Below are 20497 nucleotides of genomic sequence, written 5' to 3' on the forward strand. Positions count from 1 at the left end.
TCCACTCATCCAAAGTTAGTTTGGTCTATCTCTACCACTCCCTTCTATAATAATCTTTTCTACAGACCTAACATAACAGGAGTTATCCCCTGTATTCTCTTCCCGTGTGTATCAGCAAGGACTACCTTGCAAGGCTAAATACTCCTGGGTGACCAATAGCGAAGTAGTACCGTGAGGGAAGGGTGAAAAGAACCCCATCGAGGAGTGAAATAGAACATGAAACCGTAAGCTCCCAAGCAGCGGGAGGAGCCGGGGGCTCTGACCGCGTGCCTGTTGAAGAATGGGCAGGCAACTCATAGGTAGTGGCTTGGTTAAGGGAACCCATCGGAGCCGTAGTGAAAGCGAGTCTTCATTGTCACTGCTTATGGACCCAAACCTGGGTAATCTATCCATGACCAGCATGAAGCTTGGGTAAAACTAAGTGGAGGTCTGAGCCGACTGATGTTGAAGAATCAGCGGATGACGGGATGAGTTGTGTCCAAAACCATCTCATATCCCCTCTCTTATCTTATTTGATATCCTAGTCATCCCTAATCTCGCTCGAAGACACCATTTCTAATTTAGTTCAACCTTGTGTGCCCACACATCCACCTTAACATTCTCATATCTACCACCTCCAACTTACGCGAATGTGTCTTCTTGATGGCCTAATAATCTCTTCCATATAACATCACAGGTCTAACTGCACCCATGTAAAATGTCCCAATAGTTTAGTTGGGAATCTCCTGTCATACAAAACTCTAGTAGTAGCTCAACATCTACAACTATCCCCTATTCCACACTGTATGTTCGTTTGTATTAAAATTTAAGTTATGATTTTTTTTATTAACTTTTTATTTTTTTTATTGTTATAAATTCTTTTCATTCTTCTATTTTTTGTCTCCTCTTATAAAATAACTTGACCCTTATCTATATATCCTGATTGTTCCTGATAAAATTTTGATTAAGGCCTTCAATTGATTCCATAAATATATAAGGGTCTTACCACTTTCTTGTTTCACACCCATTCACACACATATTTTCAATAAATCAAATTTGAATTGATAATAAGTCAAGTTCATAGGAATAACTTGATTGTAGGTCTTAACGAGGTGGATCTAATAACTATTTTTGGATCAATCAAACTCGGTGCTAGCGAATATCACACCAAGCCATCATTGGTCTCGAATCTTGAAGTTTATTTTCGGGTAGGGAGTAAGAGTGAGAGCAAGAAAGATGGAAAGGTAGAATATTAGAATTGGACAAAAAGTTTGTTATTCTCGTGACATACTTCCTATTTATAGGAAGCATGCATGAGAACTTTATTTCATATAATAATGCCCATTGGGCTTATTTACAAGGCCTTGGGCTCAAAAGCATACAAATACACAACGCGAGCCCAAACACATATATATTTCAATACAAAAGACTCAAATAAACAAAACGGGGCCTAACATTGACATTTTCCTCCACTTTCTTGTTTCACACCCATTGATACATACTTCCAATAAATCAATTTTGAATTGAAAAGTCAAGTCCATAACAATAACTTCGTGGCAAACCTTGAGAATTCACATGAAAGTTCTATCAAAAGATTAGTTGATAAGCTACCTTTACGTGGAAGAATTGAATTGTCTTTAGGTGATCAATACAAACAAAACAGACGACTTCCACCTCATAAAAGTAACAACTAAACAAAATAATAGGATATTACGATGCTTATATATATATTTAGTAATATTAATACACATAAATCATATAGATCAATATACATTATATATATAGTATAAAAGAAAAGTTTGGTGCCACAAAGTTTGTATTTTGATAAACTTTTATTTTGGTACATAATAGATAGTTTCCACTTAGAAAATAACTTGACTTCTAGCATGTTGGTTGTGTGGAGATGTTCTTATGTCTAATATAGTTTGCCACCCAAGTTCAAATCTTTCCAATGGAATATGGTTGTTATTTTCTTAGCTTTTTTTTGCTAAATTCAATTTGGTGTGTTGTGTATACCTTTTTTATTTTTTTGTTTTAGACCAAATTTGTTTAGACTCACCGTCTCGCGCCTGGGTTTTACAAAGACTGAGTTTTACCAACCGACGATACGCCCATAACGCACATAACCAAAATCACCTGAATTCGCGTCGACTTACAAATTCAATGCCCGGGATTGACAACACTTGAGTTTTACCACCGTCCGAATTTACCCGGTGCAACGCGCCGGTAAAACACTAGTTATCACTATTTTATATTAATTATCATGAAAACAAACCAAAAATATTACCATAATCCAGGATAACATCTATCATCTGACCTATACATAATAATAAAATAAGTATATTTATAGTAACAAAATAATGATGTAAAACCAGTCAAACATCACAATTAATAGAAAGCATGGAGGAGTAGTTTCCTGCATATAAAGAGTGACTCGACTGCCTAAACAAAAAACAACCAAATTGGCATTTAATTGTTGTCCAAATTGATGAGCGTCCTTTCCCTTATACTCCTCTTCATCTTCCTCTCTTTACAATGGAAAACTTCAACATCACAAACATGGATCAAAGCCGGTTATTGGTATGATGGTAGCGAAAACCCGATGCCCAACATAAACTCAGCTCTTTTCACTCACCTTGTATTTGCTTTCGCATACATCAACCCGTCAACCCACGAGCTGGTTCCAATAGCATCAAATGAGCCATATATATCGTCGTTCGTATCCACGGTTAAAAAAAGCAACCCATCGGTTAAACCACTTTTGTCAATATGGACACAAAATGAAAACCCTGGAAACAATGGGAATTCATCCAACTTTTTATTAATGACTCAAAACCCCGCTTATCGAAAGATTTTCATCGAGTCTTCAATAAAAATGGCTCGAACTTACGGGTTTGAAGGGCTTGATCTTTATGTTACAACTTTGTTAAATACAAAGGGAAACATGACCAGCTTAGGGAACTTATTTAACGAGTGGCGAGTTGCAGTAGATCAAGAACACCTGATCTTGACCGTGGGAGTTCATTACTCGCCTGAACTTAACTCAGTGAGTTATCCGGTTGACTCGGTGAGCAAGAATTTTGACTGGGTGCATGTTCGATCATATGACTATCATACTTCTATGACCGATAATTTCACTGGGGCCCACTCAGCCCTATATGATCCGTCTAGCCACATGAATACTGATTATGGTGTAAATGAATGGATCAAAAGCGGATTACCTTTTATAAATTGGACACCTTTTATAAAAAAATAAACGAACCGATCCAATGTTAAAAAAACAAATGAACCGATCGACTTTTTTAACTAAAATAAACGAATCGAACAATATTTTTAAACAAAAATAAACAAAACGGTCTACTTTTTTAACCAAAGTAAACGAACCACTTTTCTAACAAAAATAAACGAGCTAGACCACTTCTATTCAACAAAAATAAACGAACCGAACAAAAATAAAGGAACCAAACCATTTTTTTAACAAAAAGAAATGGACCGAACTAATTTTTTTAACAAAAAATAAACAAATAGAACTACCATTTCAACAAAAATAAACGAACCGAACTAATCTTTCTAACAAGTATAAATGAAACGAATCACTTTTAAACAAAAATAAACGAGCCGAAGTAATCTTTCTAACAAGCATAAATGAACCAAATCACTTTTAAACAAAGATAAACGAACCGAACTACATTTTTAACAAGAATAAATGAACCGAAAACTTGTTTTAACAAAAATAAACGAATCGAACCACTTTTTTGAACAAAAATAAATGAATTGAACAACTTTTTTTTAACAAAAATTAATGAGCTGACCTACTTTTTCTAACAAAAACAAATGAACTGAACCACCTTTTTTAACAAAAACAAGCAAATCGAACCACCTTTTTTTAACAAAAATAAACAATCCGAACCTTATTTTTGTCATATAAGTGATTCGGTTCATTTGTTTTGTTAAAAAAGTGGTTCAGGTCGTTTGTTTTTGTTAGAAAAAGTGGTTCAGTTCGTTCGTTTTTGTTAGAAAAAGTTGTTCGGTTCCTTTATTTTTGTAAATAAACGTGGTTCGGTTCTTTATTTTTGTTTGAAAAAGTAGTTCGGTTCTTTTATTTTTGTTAAAAAAAAGTGGTTAGATACCTTTATTTTTGTTCGGTTTGTTTATTTTTGTTAAATAAAAGTGGTTTAGTTTGTTTATTTTGTTAAAAAAAGTAGTTCGATTTGATTTTTTTTTGGCTAAAAAAGTGGTTTGGTTCGTTTATTTTCGTTAAAAAAAGTAGTTGGTTTTGTTTATTTTTTTGGTTAAAAAAGTAGTTTTCATTTATTTTGTTCAAAAAAGTGGTTCGGTTTGATTATTTTAGTTAAAAAAAGTAGTTCTCCGTTTACTTTTGTTAAAAAAAACTAATTCTGTTCGTTTATTTTTGTTAAAACAAAGTGTTTGGCTCGTTTATTTTTGTTAAAAAGTATTTCGGTTGTTTTATTATTGTTAAAAAAAGAGTGGATCGTTTTGTTTATTTTAGTTTTAAAAAAGTGGTTCAGGACTTTTGTTTTCTATTAAAAAGGTAATTCGGTTCGTTTATTCTTGATAAAAATAAGTTAATGAATATATATATATAGGGGATGGATCATGCGAGAAGTGATATTATAGCGAGAAGTGCGAGAAGTCGATCTCAACCATTGATTATCTTTGATTTTTTTAATGCATTAATTCCTTTAATTTCTCCTAAAATATTCTCCATATTAATTCTTGTATAAAGTTACAAATTTGAATTATCTATTACCTACATATAAAAAATGTATATGTAGGTGAATTGTATTAAATCGATCACCTACACAAGTAACATAATAATCTACGCATAGCTCATATTCAATTATACAAATTGTTAGTTATTTTTATCAAAATGTAACTCGTATTTAACAACACAAATTATTTTCTCCTACACTAATTTTGTTTCTTTTATTTTTCACCAACACATAACTAATATTTATCTACACATATATCGTATTCACCTACACAGCTTGCTAGTTCATTTTGTTTTCACCTACATAAATAATATTCATCTACACATAACTCGTATTTGCCTACACATAAAAGACAGATAATAAATAATTAAAATTATAAAAAAAATATGATGTGTCCCTACATTGCGAATATTTTACAAGTTTAGGTTAATACTATTAATTGTATGTGATATCATGAATAAGGTTTGCTTGTATAGGTTAATATTCTGATATGTGTAGGTAAATACAAATGGTAGGCTATAACATTCTGTTAATTTGTATATGTAGGTTATTATTGTGATTTGTGTAGGTTAACATGAATTAGTTATGTGCACATATATAAATATTGTGATCTGTGTAGGTGATAACATGAACTAGTTTTGTTTGTTTAGGTTAATATTATGATTTGTGTAGGTATTTGTTTTTATGATGGTTAATATATTTATATTTTTTATATTATGAGTATGATGGTTTGTTTTATGAATTATTTAAAGATTAAATCAAATATAAAAAAAATAAATGAATAATCATTTGTAACTTAACATTAAATAGTATTAATTACTAAAAGAAACTCCTAAACTTTTTACTAATATACTTCTACAATTAAATAATCCTAAATTAAAAAGAAAACTTATGATTGGCCAGAATCTCTTCTCGTACTTCTCATACTTAAAACACTTCTGAAAAGAATCAAAGCCTATATATATATATATATACACACACACATATAACTCTTTTTATTGCAAAATATATTTTAAATTTTGGAATGGTACAAAATCTTTAATTATATTACACAAATAGTCTATTAAGGGTAAAAAGACTAAAATACTTATATTTGCACATGAGATGATTTAACAGAAAAACTTAATGTTCATTATTGTAAAGGACTAAAACTGTGACAAACATGTAAATAAAGAATTAAAAGTGAAACTCATTTTTGAAAATAACCCATTCTATAGTTTTGATAATTTAAAAGAACAAAAATTATAATTTTCTCCATTAAAAAGTGATGTAAATATAAAATTCGTCCATTTATTCTTATATTTCAACATCGGACTTATTCATACGTATTAGAAAAAATCTTCTGGAGTCATTGGTCCCCCCGAATGCCTTGTTTCACACCCATTAATACGTATTCTCAATAAATCAATTTTGAAATGACAAAAAGTCAAGTCATAAATAATAACATGCGTGGCAAAGCTTGAAAATTTTACATGAAAATTCTATGTAAAGACGAGTTGATAGCTACCTTTACGTGCAAAGAATTGAATTGTCTAGAGGTCAGCAAAAATAAAGGACTTCTCTGTTTGCACTCATAAAAGTAACTCATTTTTTTAAATAACCAGTACTCCGAATTTTGTGAGGGGTACTGGTTAATTTTCTTATTTTAAGACTCAAGCCTTTGACCTTCCTCATATATGATCAAATATACATCATCTCTATTTTATATTAATAATTATGAAAAAAAACCAAAAGTATTGCCATATACTTTAATCATTGAAAACGATGACTCAGAAAGAAAAGAAGCAAAGATGCAGAGAAAGAAAATTTTATTTCAATCAGAATGAAAGTTACACATACAAATAACAAGAAAACTTCTCGCGAACAAAATAACAGTCAATCTCTATGTGTTTAGTTCGCTCATGAAAACAGGACTCTTGGCAATATAAATTGCAGCCTGTGAGCCAACTTGATATTTTGGTATTATCGCCACAAAGAAGAAGAAAAACTTTCAGATTTTTTTTATTCTTATCTTCATAGCAGATTGAATCGGAAAGTAAGAAGTTTCAAACTTTCTATTAAATATCCGTTCCAACCAGTATTTGGGTGTTTTTGCTTGAGCTGTACGAGATGAAAGTCTCATATACAGTTCTCGGAGGGGGGATCGCACCTATCTCAATAAAGTTTATGATTGGTTTGAAGAGCGTCTCGAGATTCAGGCGATTGCGGATGATATAACTAGTAAATATGTTCCTCCTCATGTAAACATATTTTATTGTCTAGGGGGGATTACGCTTACTTGTTTTTTAGTACAAGTGGCTACAGGATTTGCTATGACCTTTTACTACCGTTCGACCGTTACTGATGCTTTTGCTTCTGTTCAATACATAATGACTGAAGCTAATTTTGGTTGGTTAATCCGATCAGTTCATCGATGGTCGGCAAGTATGATGGTCCTAATGATGATCCTACATGTATTTCGTGTATATCTCACCGGTGGATTTAAAAAACCGCTATCACATTTAAGCTTGACAGGATGCAGCCTGACTATCACATTTAAGCTTGACAGGAGTAATATTAGGAACATTGAACTCTAAGAGAAGTCTTGTCAGCCAAGCAAGTTCAGCAGACACCCGTCTAAGAGATCGATACTCAGCTTTAGCCGAGCTTAAAGAAATAGTTGGATGCTTTTTAGACTTCCAAGAAACTGGAGAGCCCCCAAGAGAAACATAAAAACCACTGACTGATCGACGAGTATTAGGACATGCTGCCCGGTTTGAATCATGAAATGTTTGCATATCAAAGAAAGAACTATTATTGAAGAATAATCATTGAGATAAAGTTACTTTGACATATGAGAGGGTATGAAGTGCCGCATTCCAATGAGAAATCTTCATATCTTGCAAGAACTGACTTAGAAACTAAATTGCAAAAGCAAGATAAGGTCTTGTGTGAGTAAGCTAATTAAGATTTCCAACAAGCTTCCTATACTGTAAAGGATCCTCAAGAACAAGTCCCTCATGAGTTTTAAGTTGTAAATGATGAGGCAACGGTGAGTTTGTGACAGGAAGATTGGAAGTATCAAACTCAGAAAGCATGTCCTTAACAAACTTCCTTTGAGGCATGATAACACCTTTGGTAGTATAAAGAACTTCCATAACCAAAAAAATAATTGAGACTTCCTAGATCTTTGATTTTGAAAGTTGAGTCTTGGAAACTCTTGAGATTAGTGATCTCTTCCAAATTTTTCCCAGTTACTAATATGCCATATTCTTTATTTTGAACAGTTTTATATCATTTATTCTTCATTCTCACACAAAAACTTGTCAAACTGTTCATTATCTCCTTTGCATCGTATATCTTCTTTTCCGTATATCTCTCACGTCGTATAAGTCAATTTTTTGTGAGCGTGTAACTTAGACACCACATAAATCTTATACGCTGACTTATACGTTGTATAAGTCAATCCAACGTATAATTTGTTCTTTTCCACTTCTTCTCGTGCGTTTGTTGAGTTCAATGGTATACTCGAACAGTTCTGTTGTTCCAAATATGTCTATCAATTCTTCGAACCCTCTTTACCTTCACCCTTTGGATCATCTGGGTATGATCCTAGTTTCACAATTCTTTGATTGTACTGGATCAGAGCTTGGAAAGAGCAACGACGATTGCTCTGTCGGCTAAAAACAAGTTTGGTTTCATCAACAACACTTTAACCATGCTGAATAACGAGCAACAGTTGGCAGTTTGGCAACGTTGTAATGACATGGTGATCTCATGCATTCTTAACACTCTCACTCATGACATCAGAAATAGTGTCAGCTTAGATTCTTTGGAATGAGCTTAATTCTTGCTATGGTCAGGCAAATGGTGCTAATATTAAGGTCATAGCTAGGATTAAGGCCAACAAGAAATTAAGTTCATTCCAAATAATCTGAGCAGTTTCAGCATACATGACACTATTAATGATGTAACGAGTGAGAGTATTAAGAATCCATGAGATCACCATGTCGTTACAAAGCTGCTAAACTGCCAGTTGTCGCTCGTTATTCAGCACGGTTAAAGTGTTGTTGATGAAACCAAGCTTGTTTTTAGCTGAGAGAGCAACGTCCATTGATCTTTTCCAAGCTTCGAATCCAGTATCATCAAAGAATTTTGAAATAAGGATCATACCAGGATGATCCAAAGGGTGAAGGTAAGAGGGTTCGAAGAACCGATAGACATACTCGGAACAACAGAACTATTTGGGTCTGCCATTGAATTAAACAAACGCACGAGAAGCAGAAGCGTAAAAGAACAAATTATACGCTGGATTGACTTATACGACGTATAAGTTAGCGTATAAGATTTATGCGGCGTGTAAGTTACACGCTCACAAGAAAATGACTTATACGTCGTGAAAGATATGCAGAAAAGAAGATATACGACGTATAAGGAGATTATGAACAATTTGGCAAGTTTTTTGTGTGAGAATGAAGAAGAAATGATCAGACACTTTGAGAAACTGTTCAAAATACAGAGTATGATATGTAGAAAACTTTCTGGTGAGATTTGAACGGTTAAATCTTTTGGAATAAAGAAACATGATAGAAAAGAGATGAAATCTCAAAAGAGATTGAATGAAACAAACGAAATTGGTCAAAGAACAATCAATTCCCGAACAGAACACAAAAATTATCAAAGAATATGATCAAAGGAAGATGAGAAAATCAGCGAAACGAGGGAACCGGTGAGGCGAAGAGCAGGATAAAGAACCTTCCTCTGATACCATGTAATAATTGAAAACGATGACATAGAAAGAAAAAAAGTAAAGATTTAGAGAAAGAAAATTGTATTTCAATCAGAATGAAAGTTATACATACAAATTAAGAACAAGAAAACTATATATGTATATATATACATAACACATATGCGACGCATATGTTATACGGCGTGTAAGTTACACACTATATAACATATACGACGTATAGTGTTTACAAACACAAGTGTATAACATATGCGCTTATATATGCCAGGATAACCTCTTGATTAATAGACCTTATACACTATTCTAAAATAAGTATTAACTATAATAACAACATAAATTATGTAAAAATAGAAACATTACAATTAACACAAAATACGGAGTAGTTTCCTACATAGAAAAATTACAAGTAATACAAAATATGGAGTGGTTTCGTACATATAAAGACACGATTGCCTAACCAAAAAAAAAAAAAAAACAAATTGCCATTTAACTATTGTCCGAATTCATGAGTATCCTTTCCCTTATGGTCATCTTCATTTTCCTCTCCTTACAATGGAAAACTTCAACGTCACAAGCATGGATCAAAGCCGGTTATTGGTACACTGGAAGTGTAAACCCAACACCCAACATAAACTCGGCTCTTTTCACTCACCTCATATGCGCTTTTGCATACATAAGCCCTTCAACCCAAGAGCTGGTTATAATAGCATCAGATGAGCCATACATATCGACGTTTGCGTCCACGGTCAAGAGGCGCAACCCATTGGTTAAACCACTTTTATCAATTTCGATAGCGAACGAGACATATGAGAAGACGGTGGGAGATTCATCCAACTTTTTAGTAGTGGCAGAAAACCCCGCTTATCGAAAGATTTTCATTGAATCTTCAATAAAAATGGCTCGTGCTTACGGGTTTGAGGGACTAGATCTTTCTGCTACTACTTTATTAAGCACAAAAGGAAACATGACCAGTTTAGAGATCGTATTTAAGGAGTGGCGAGTTGCGGTGGACCGAGAAAAACTGATCTTGACCATGGGAGTTCATTACTCGCCTGATCTCGACTCAGTGAGTTACCCGGTTGACTTGGTAAGCAAGACTTTTGATTGGGTGCATGTTCGATCATACGACTATCATACACCGATGATCAGTAATTTAACGGCAGCTCATTCAGCCCTATACGATCCATCTAGCCACATGAATACAGATTATGGTATAAACCAATGGATCAAAAGGGGACTGCCTGCTAGCCAACTGGTGCTTGGTTTAGCATACCATGGCTTTGCTTGGACCCTTGTGGACCCTAAACATAATGGCATCGGTGCACTGGCTAAAGATCTGGCTATTACACCGGATGGGTCCATGAGCTATGAGTATATCAGGAAGTACATGAGAAGTTACAACATTTATTCGGTTTATAATTCAACGTACGTGATAAATTATTGTGTGATTGATTCGTTTTGGATCGGGTTTGATGATGTGGAGGCTATCAGAAATAAAGTTTCTTACGCGAAAGAGAAGGGACTTCGTGGTTATAACGTATGGCAGGTCGCTCATGACTACAACTGGGAACTCTCAATAGCTGCTGGTATGTGCTATAGGTTTATGATAAATGTAACTTGCTAATGATTTACACAGGAATATATGATCGTAAACTTGCTAATTATAGATTACTGATCGTTATATTACAAATGAAGGGGATAAGTGAAAGGGCGTGATAACCCTTCTTGAAAGGACACACTGAACTCAGGATTAAATCAAATCAATATTATGCTAAGTAGTAAGTACTAGCAAGTACAAATCAGATGAGGTGAAAACACTTTTTATCCCAACCCTTCTTGGTAGGTAATTTCAGTTCTAATATGATTACAAAATGGGCGTTATTAAGGAAAAGCTTTTCATTTTCATGAAATTAACGACTTTTGGAAAATATAATCAATTTTTAAATAAAAGGATTTAGTAGATTATATGGATTAACAATATAATTTAGTGACTTTGGACCCCTTTGACCAATTACTATACACACAAAACTACCAAAGTAGTTTAAAAAGAGAATGCACTTACCATGACAAACTTTGCAGCTCAAGAACAAGATATATACAGCCACCACAAGCTATTATTGGTGATTACTTTGTGCACAATTGCTTCTTTTATCCTGCTACTAGGCTGCATAATCTATTACCTGAGAGAAAGGATCATATCAAAAGGTAAACCTTTTATCTTCCAAATTTACTTGTCAATTTCCACCATTCCCAGAAAACAAAATATATTAGAAATTGTTAGGATCTTGGTTGTTGCAAACACCCACACGATCAAAATGCAGAAAAATAAACGAACACGAGACACAAGGATTTACATGATTCGGTCTAAGCTAACCTACATCACGGGCTCAACCAGCAATTTATTGTCTTTCATCTCTCGTGATAAGAGAATACAAGTACAAGGATTACAATATATAGAGACATATGGCAAGCTACGAATAGCTTAGGGAACAGAAAACATAAACGGACCATAATAAAGAGATGTAGAGCCGACTAAAAACCTCAATGTTTTCTATCTGCATTAGACCCAAATAATAATCCTTTGAGTAAACAGGGCGCAAACCGAGCCCAAGCCTCCACAAACTTAACAAAAATGATTTTTGGCTTTATGTTTATAAAGATGATATTGATATCATATACTTAACATCCTGTCATCATCGAATTCTGATAACATATTCCATTTGTTTAATAGTGAAACAGGTGATGAATCAAGGAAAAATATCATATCATAACCACCAAGTAACTAGCTTTGTAGACATAAGGGAAGCTACGAATAGCTTCTCAGAAGAAAATAAGCTTGGCGAGGGAGGATATGGACCCGTTTATAAGGTACTTATTTCTTTTAGTTTAAAATTAGTACCAAAATCTTATATTCAACTATGATTCAAACGACTCTGCACCAACATCAACATAAGTGTTACACGTCTGTAAAAATGTGAGTACATTATACTCGTTTGATTACATAGGGACCATGGTGTAGTGATCGAGCCATCATGATAAATATGTAAATCACATCTTGAGATGGAAATATCATAGGTAAGATATGTAGCCCGGTATCACATCTCACACAAATGTTAAATGGGACTCTAAAATTTCTAGAGCATGCACAAGCCCTCAATATCATGAGGAAAAATCTCTAATGCATAATGCATTATACTATCATGGACAAGTCTACATGTTACATGCGAGACCAGTACCATGGACGTTGTATGGATATTTCTAGATTTAGTATACTAGTAAGTAAGAAATACTATATAAATAGGGCTGCTCATTTTTGCAAGACACCTCTAAAATTAATCATCAAGTTTACCTTGTATTGCATCCTTCTAAAAATAAAGCTTTCTTTGGTTACGACATTTTGTATTTCGCTATAATCACTTCATTTCAAATCCGTGTAGAGTTGGGACAAAAGGTGAACTTAGAAAGAGTCTAAGTGCCAAACAGAAGAGTTAAAGGAATAACTCCCTCACAACTAGCATGCTAAGAGAAATATTGTTGTTGCATGTCAATTATTTTACAAGAATATATTAGTTAATCTAGAACATAGAAATGGCTTATCTACTAGGAGTGACTACAAATCAACCAAAATAGATCTGTAAGACCCTGAACTCGGTGCCCTACACCGGACGTTGGATTTACTCATAAACACAGTTTTAAATATCAGAGTGAATTAAAAATTTTCGCGAAATACATAACATTCAACTATATCTTACATAACCATTCGCTTCTTGTCTTAATTAACATTCAATTTGTCTTACATAAATAAAAACATAACAAAAGAAACATCATCACATTCCTTCTCGAGATGCCATCCTCTTCAGTCCAATGCCATGTGTCTCCATCTAGCCAGCTGTTTTAACCTATTTGCCTACGTGCATACTAAAAGTCTGCTACGCTGAGTGAGTTCTAGTTAATCAGGCAACATACATCACATTCGCATACTTAAATATACGTATAAGAAGATACACATTACATACTTAACCTGCTTACCTTTCTTTCATACATACATACATACATTCTTACTTTCATACATTCATACTTTCATTCTTTTATACTTTCATGTTTTAGCTTACTTAATACATACATAATTATCTCCACGTTTTAAAGAGCCTTTTGTCCTATAACCTCACATATATTATAAGGGTTTGGTCCCCACTCTCGTAGATATTATTAGGGCCTGTTCCCACATTCGTAGATATTATTAGGACCCGTTCCCTACATTCGCAGATATTATCAGGGCCTGCTCCGTAAATTCGCAGATATTATTAGGGTGATTTGTTCCCTACATTCGTAGATATTATTATGGTCTGTTCCCTCCTTCTTTCCATACAACCATACATACATTTCCATTACACACACACACACACACACAACTCCTAACATTTCCTTCATACATTCCACATTTCTGTATCATTCATAAAACATTCACATAACATACACTTACCACTTAAGGTAAGTTATTAACTAGTCACATAGGGGTATGCACACAACGCCGAAAAACATAATAGAGAAAGGTGCTAGAAACTCACCTAAATCACGTTCCTCTCTGAGTTAATGGTAATTTCTCTCTTCAACTAGGCACGACTAACTGTTTAACAAGTATATGTGCCAAATAACTATCTTTCTAACTAAACCATGCTGCCCAAACTAGGGACTGATTTAACTTAGTGAATGGGCTACTGTTCTGAACTAAATCGCATATGAAACCAATCGGATCGTATATTCAATCTATCGCATCGCATATGAAACCAATCGGATCGCATTTGCAACCAATCGGATCACATATGCAACCAATCAAAATTTTAACCAATTGAATCGAATCACATTTCAACCAATCGAATCAAATCGCATTTCAACCAATCAAATCGAATCACATTTCAACCAATCGAATCGAATCGCATTCTTATGAATGCGATCCAAAATGGGTTTTCTTGTTTTCTTTTAGTATAATCGTTTTCTTTCGACCCTCTAAGACTCATCTTACCATTATCACGAGTTCTGGGCTACAACGACTTCATCTACTAGTTCTTAAACGGTCCGAACATACTTTTTCATACCAAATCACACCCGTTAACTCTTTTACTACAAAGTTTATGCTTTTCATACATATTATAACCCGATTTGTTACTCTACAAAGTCCTACAGCAAAACGACCTCAAAATCTAGTGTTTTAACCTTAAAACGTACCTTAAGAGATTAACACTTGAATCTTGGTATGTTCCTTGCTATTTGGTGAAGATTGAACCACAAAACATCTTGGTTTCTCTTGGATCTTGGATCCGATTGAGAGAAGGGAGTGTTTGCATGTGTTTTTGAGTGTGTGGAGGCAATATGATGGAAATGAGGATTTTTGGGTTTTGAGAAGGTTTGTGGTGCTTATATAGGATAAGCTCATGGACCTTAAGTCCCATCATAACCATTCCCTTAATCCATCTTTTGATTCCAAGCCCACAACTCCACTTATTATTATCCTAATTATATGACAACGCTTAATTAAGTAAATGAAACTTCTTTATTTATTATTTTAAAAAACGAATGTTACAAGATCACTATATAACTTTTTTTTTCATGGTTATCTCAGCTTAATGCTTGATCTTAAGGCTAAGATATATAATTTACTTGTAATCCCAACCAGGGAAAATTATCAAATGGACAAGAAATAGCAGTAAAAAGACTTTCACATAGTTCTAAACAAGGAATTGAGGAGTTTAAGAATGAGGTTACGTTTGCAACCAAACTTCAACATGTGAATCTAGTGAAACTCTTGGGGTTTTGCACCGAAAGGGAAGAAAAGATGCTGATCTATGAATATATGCCAAATAAAAGCTTAGACCTCTACCTCTTTGGTGACAAACTTTCTATATTCCTAATATTAAATTGATTATATGAACTCACATACTGTTTTACTTAAAATTACTTGTAGATCCAACTCGTAGGTCAATGTTGAACTGGGAGAAATGGGTTGAAATAATTGAAGGGATAATTCAAGGACTTTTGTATCTCCAAGAATACTCGAGACTTACAATAGTTCATAGAGACTTGAAAGCAAGCAACATTTTACTTGATGCTAATATGAAGCCTAAAATATCAGATTTTGGTATTGCAAAAAGCCTTCAAAACAATGAAGTTGAGGCAAATACTGACAGGATTGTTGGGACCTAGTAAGTACGCTCAAAAGTTGATATTATCATTCCACATACTTTTCAATATTTACAATATCATGATTCTTTAGTCTTATTACTATTTTCTTGGTGCAATGCAGCGGATGTGTTCCTCCTGAGTATGTAAAAGAAGGTTTATACTCTCGAAAATATGATGTTTATAGTTTTGGGGTTCTCCTTCTGCAGATCATAAGTGGGAAGAAGAACTATAACGTCTATGGACCACATCAAAACCTAAATCTCCTAGAATATGTAAGCTTCTTTCCCTTGTTCTTTTATCTTTTAAATTGCAGAATACGTAAGCTACACTGCTAGAAAAATACGCCTTTACCATAACTAAGATCTGTTGGTTGGCATTTTCCATTGGTAATTTCAATTAACAATGGGAAGGGGTTATCAGTAAAATCTGTATGGATAAACACATTACCAATGGAATTCATAACTTCTTGGTGGTTGGTGACTATAATTTATCCTTGGTAGCCAAGTCCCTGTAGTCAAATACTAAATTTATAATTTACTGAATTTAACGGTTGTGTTAAAAGACATTAGTTTCTCCATATAATTGTGAGTGAGTCCTCTATATTATATATAGTAGTTATAAGTGGTTGTGATTGGAGGAAATAGAAAAACTTTTGTTTATGAGTAAATTTAGAGAAACAGTGTTCACTCTCTATAATTTCTTAATGCTTCTTGAAAGTGATTATGAGTGGACGAGGGAGAAAATGTAATGATAAAAGTATAAAAAATATTATTTAATTGAAAAGGAGAGAGAAAATACAGCTTTTGTTATATAATTATAGAGATGGAGATATAGGTGCTGCTAGGAATGCTATTATATCTTTAGTAACAACCTACAGTTTTAGCTTTAGTCTAACACTAACTTATTATTTGGTTATCATTGCATTTGAAAATAATTGGTTTGCTGTACTTAATCCAAGTGAAGATCCGCTTTTGGATTGATGCATGGATCATTGTGTAAGCTTAAGAAATAACTGATAGGTATCGTTAGTATACAAAATTGGTGAATTACTTGACGTTTTGTTGATAGTTGAACTTTATATTATGCCTGTAAAATTCCGCGAACCAAATGGACCCTTAAGGTTTGAGTGCGCGTGATAGTTTTTGCGCCCAACCAACCGAAAATCTTAAATCGAGTTGAAAGAAATCCTAACAACCAAACTTAGTGACTTAATTAGTGAACCCCCCTGGGGAAAAAATTCATTCACTGATCCTTTCTTCATAAATCACAAATCCATTCTTCATGTAAATATTAAAACATTAACAGCCCAGATTTTATTTTCGAAACAAAAAGAAAATATATCTGCCTTAATAACCCAAATTTGATCCAGAATATTTGTAGTCTCAAGTTAATGCTGTTGCACAATTAAGTCACTAAGTTATTGCTAGTGTTTATATAACTTATTTATTTGGCCTACAAGCATTTTATCTAATTAAAAACAAAAAGAAGACATATAAAAGGACTAATTAGTAAGACAACAATGTATTCAAGATCGCTTCTAGGAGTACATGATTTTTCATCCCATTTTTTTATCGTTCACAACGAACTCCTTAAGTTCGATTCTGAATTTGTTTTTTGTTTTCTTTTTAAATCTGAATATTTGCATATGCAAACTCGTATTATAAACATGAATTCCATGTCTGGGCAGTTTTGCTGATTCTGAAATTTTCTTATTCTTGGGAAAAAATTTTCAGACACAATAATTGGACAGAAAAAACACGACGGAAAAACTTGGACAGAAAGTAAATTAGGCAACTAGTACTTTTTCTCTTGCCCATATTCTGACTTGTTTAATATATTTTACAATCAACGGTTATACTGACATCCTGTTTGCACAAATGATCAGCACAATGTTTAATTATGATGTCTGACTATGAATAATGCAGGCCTATGTTCTATGTAAAGAAGGCAAAGGAATGGAGTTTATAGACCCTTCATTGGATGATGAATCTTCAACATATAAATTAGCCAGATGCATTCAGGTGGCCCTGCTATGTGTTGAAGAGCAATGGTCACACAGACCATCAACGCTGGAAGTTTCAGCCATGCTAAGGAATGAATATCAAAATCTGCCTATGCCCAAAAGACCTGCTTTTTCAACAAATAAATATGATGAAGAAAAGAAAAATAAAAGCAGTGGAAATGCCTCTTCTGTTGATATTGCAACCATTTCCCAACTTTTACCTCGTTGATCGTTTACCATTGTGACCAGCAGTGGTGGAATCAAGGCATCTTTGACGAGTCTAGAGTTTTTTACGCCTATATTATAACTTGGGGTTCCAACTCAAATTCTCCTAAAGATATCACTTTTAGTGCTCGATATGGATTGACCACCACCTTGTGTGTGAACGAACGATTGGGTTGTAATCCTCATTCGAAAATTGGCAAAGCAAACAATCACCGTATGTTGGATATGTTATACACAATCATTTATAACTATACCATATAACTTACAAACCTCACTCACATAATTATACGGCACGAGCTAAGAATGCTCTCATAGCCATATCGTTTACAAAACTCACTCACATAATTATGGGACACTGGTTGAGAATGCTCTAACTAGTTCTAGTGGTACCATAAATCATAATATTTTAAGTTTGCCTTATATATATAACAACAATCATACATAATAAAAATCCCACTGTTAGCAAAACTATTAACACGGTCTTGGATGATGGAATGTAGGTAAACCGTACCTCTATCCAAAAAATAAAGATGTTGCATCCATAGAAACCACTAGATCTAAAACTATATGTATGGAGTTGTATAAAAGAAACACAAAAGTTCATCACTAGACCTCTAGAAAGCAAAGACAAAATCAATCAATGTATAGGTTATAATAATAATAATAATAATAATAAGGAGGAAGAGGAGGAGATGTTTGTAAAAATCCCAATATTTATTATAAAAGAGTAATGATTTGATACGTCGGTCTAAAATATAAAACCTAGCATGACGAATACTAAAGTATAAGAAAATAATTTAAAATAAAATATCACAATAATATTTCATTTGGAACTTAAAAATAAATAGATAAATACCTAAACATATTACGTTAAGTTGAATTAATAAAAATATGACGATAATTAATCAAAGCGACACGAAACATAATAAGGTAAAGAAACATCCTAAGATATGTTTCTATAAAAAAACAACTATGCATTGCCTTAGAATTCTTTAACGTTAATCCTACGTCTTCAAAAATTCTTATCCTCAACCAGGTCCTCGGATAGGTGCATGTCTATCAAATCATGCGTAATCCACTCATCCAAAGTTAGTTTGGTCTATCTCTACCACTCCCTTCTATAATAATCTTTTCTACAGACCTAACATAACAGGAGTTATCCCCTGTATTCTCTTCCCGTGTGTATCAGCAAGGACTACCTTGCAAGGCTAAATACTCCTGGGTGACCAATAGCGAAGTAGTACCGTGAGGGAAGGGTGAAAAGAACCCCATCGAGGAGTGAAATAGAACATGAAACCGTAAGCTCCCAAGCAGCGGGAGGAGCCGGGGGCTCTGACCGCGTGCCTGTTGAAGAATGGGCCGGCGACTCATAGGTAGTGGCTTGGTTAAGGGAACCCATCGGAGCCGTAGTGAAAGCGAGTCTTCATTGTCACTGCTTATGGACCCAAACCTGGGTAATCTATCCATGACCAGCATGAAGCTTGGGTAAAACTAAGTGGAGGTCTGAGCCGACTGATGTTGAAGAATCAGCGGATGACGGGATGAGTTGTGTCCAAAACCATCTCATATCCCCTCTCTTATCTTATTTGATATCCTAGTCATCCCTAATCTCGCTCGAAGACACCATTTCTAATTTAGTTCAACCTTGTGTGCCCACACATCCACCTTAACATTCTCATATCTACCACCTCCAACTTACGCGAATGTGTCTTCTTGATGGCCTAATAATCTCTTCCATATAACATCACAGGTCTAACTGCACCCATGTAAAATGTCCCAATAGTTTAGTTGGGAATCTCCTGTCATACAAAACTCTAGTAGTAGCTCAACATCTACAACTATCCCCTATTCCACACTGTATGTTCGTTTGTATTAAAATTTAAGTTATGATTTTTTTTATTAACTTTTTATTTTTTTTATTGCTATAAATTCTTTTCATTCTTCTATTTTTTGTCTCCTCTTATAAAATAACTTGACCCTTATCTATATATCCTGATTGTTCCTGATAAAATTTTGATTAAGGCCTTCAATTGATTCCATAAATATATAAGGGTCTTACCACTTTCTTGTTTCACACCCATTCACACACATATTTTCAATAAATCAAATTTGAATTGATAATAAGTCAAGTTCATAGGAATAACTTGATTGTAGGTCTTAACGAGGTGGATCTAATAACTATTTTTGGATCAATCAAACTCGGTGCTAGCGAATATCACACCAAGCCATCATTGGTCTCGAATCTTGAAGTTTATTTTCGGGTAGGGAGTAAGAGTGAGAGCAAGAAAGATGGAAAGGTAGAATATTAGAATTGGACAAAAAGTTTGTTATTCTCGTGACATACTTCCTATTTATAGGAAGCATGCATGAGAACTTTATTTCATATAATAATGCCCATTGGGCTTATTTACAAGGCCTTGGGCTCAAAAGCATACAAATACACAACGCGAGCCCAAACACATATATATTTCAATACAAAAGACTCAAATAAACAAAACGGGGCCTAACATTGACATTTTCCTCCACTTTCTTGTTTCACACCCATTCATACATACTTCCAATAAATCAATTTTGAATTGAAAAGTCAAGTCCATAACAATAACTTCGTGGCAAACCTTGAGAATTCACATGAAAGTTCTATCAAAAGATTAG

General features: G+C 34.0%; 1 protein-coding gene across 1 annotated transcript; it reads left to right on the forward strand.

The window, feature by feature from the left end:
• Positions 1-2467: 2467 nt before the first annotated feature.
• LOC143549816 (uncharacterized) lies at positions 2468-17849 on the forward strand. The gene is made up of 8 exons (XM_077040615.1): positions 2468-3086; positions 10608-11030; positions 11518-11643; positions 12170-12306; positions 15113-15323; positions 15401-15638; positions 15740-15890; positions 17544-17849. The coding sequence occupies exons 1-8, from the start codon at positions 2468-2470 to the stop codon at positions 17847-17849; spliced, it is 2211 nt and encodes a 736-aa protein (XP_076896730.1).
• The last annotated feature ends 2648 nt before the right edge of the window (positions 17850-20497 follow it).

Source organism: Bidens hawaiensis, unplaced genomic scaffold, assembly GCF_021521415.1.
Source record: "Bidens hawaiensis isolate Kalapana, Puna unplaced genomic scaffold, B.hawaiensis_p1.1 tig00015811_1, whole genome shotgun sequence".
Taxonomy (NCBI): Eukaryota; Viridiplantae; Streptophyta; class Magnoliopsida; order Asterales; family Asteraceae; genus Bidens; species Bidens hawaiensis.

What these genes read in the sequence shown, in the direction of transcription:
- LOC143549816 (XM_077040615.1), top strand. Translation starts at nt 2,468, where the DNA reads ATGAGCGTCCTTTCCCTTATACTCCTCTTCATCTTCCTCTCTTTACAA. An exon ending in AGAAAGGATCATATCAAAAG is followed by an intron (nt 11,644 to 12,169) that starts GTAAACCTTTTA and finishes TTTGTTTAATAG; the next exon opens with TGAAACAGGTGATGAATCAA. An exon ending in CTTAGACCTCTACCTCTTTG is followed by an intron (nt 15,324 to 15,400) that starts GTGACAAACTTT and finishes AATTACTTGTAG; the next exon opens with ATCCAACTCGTAGGTCAATG.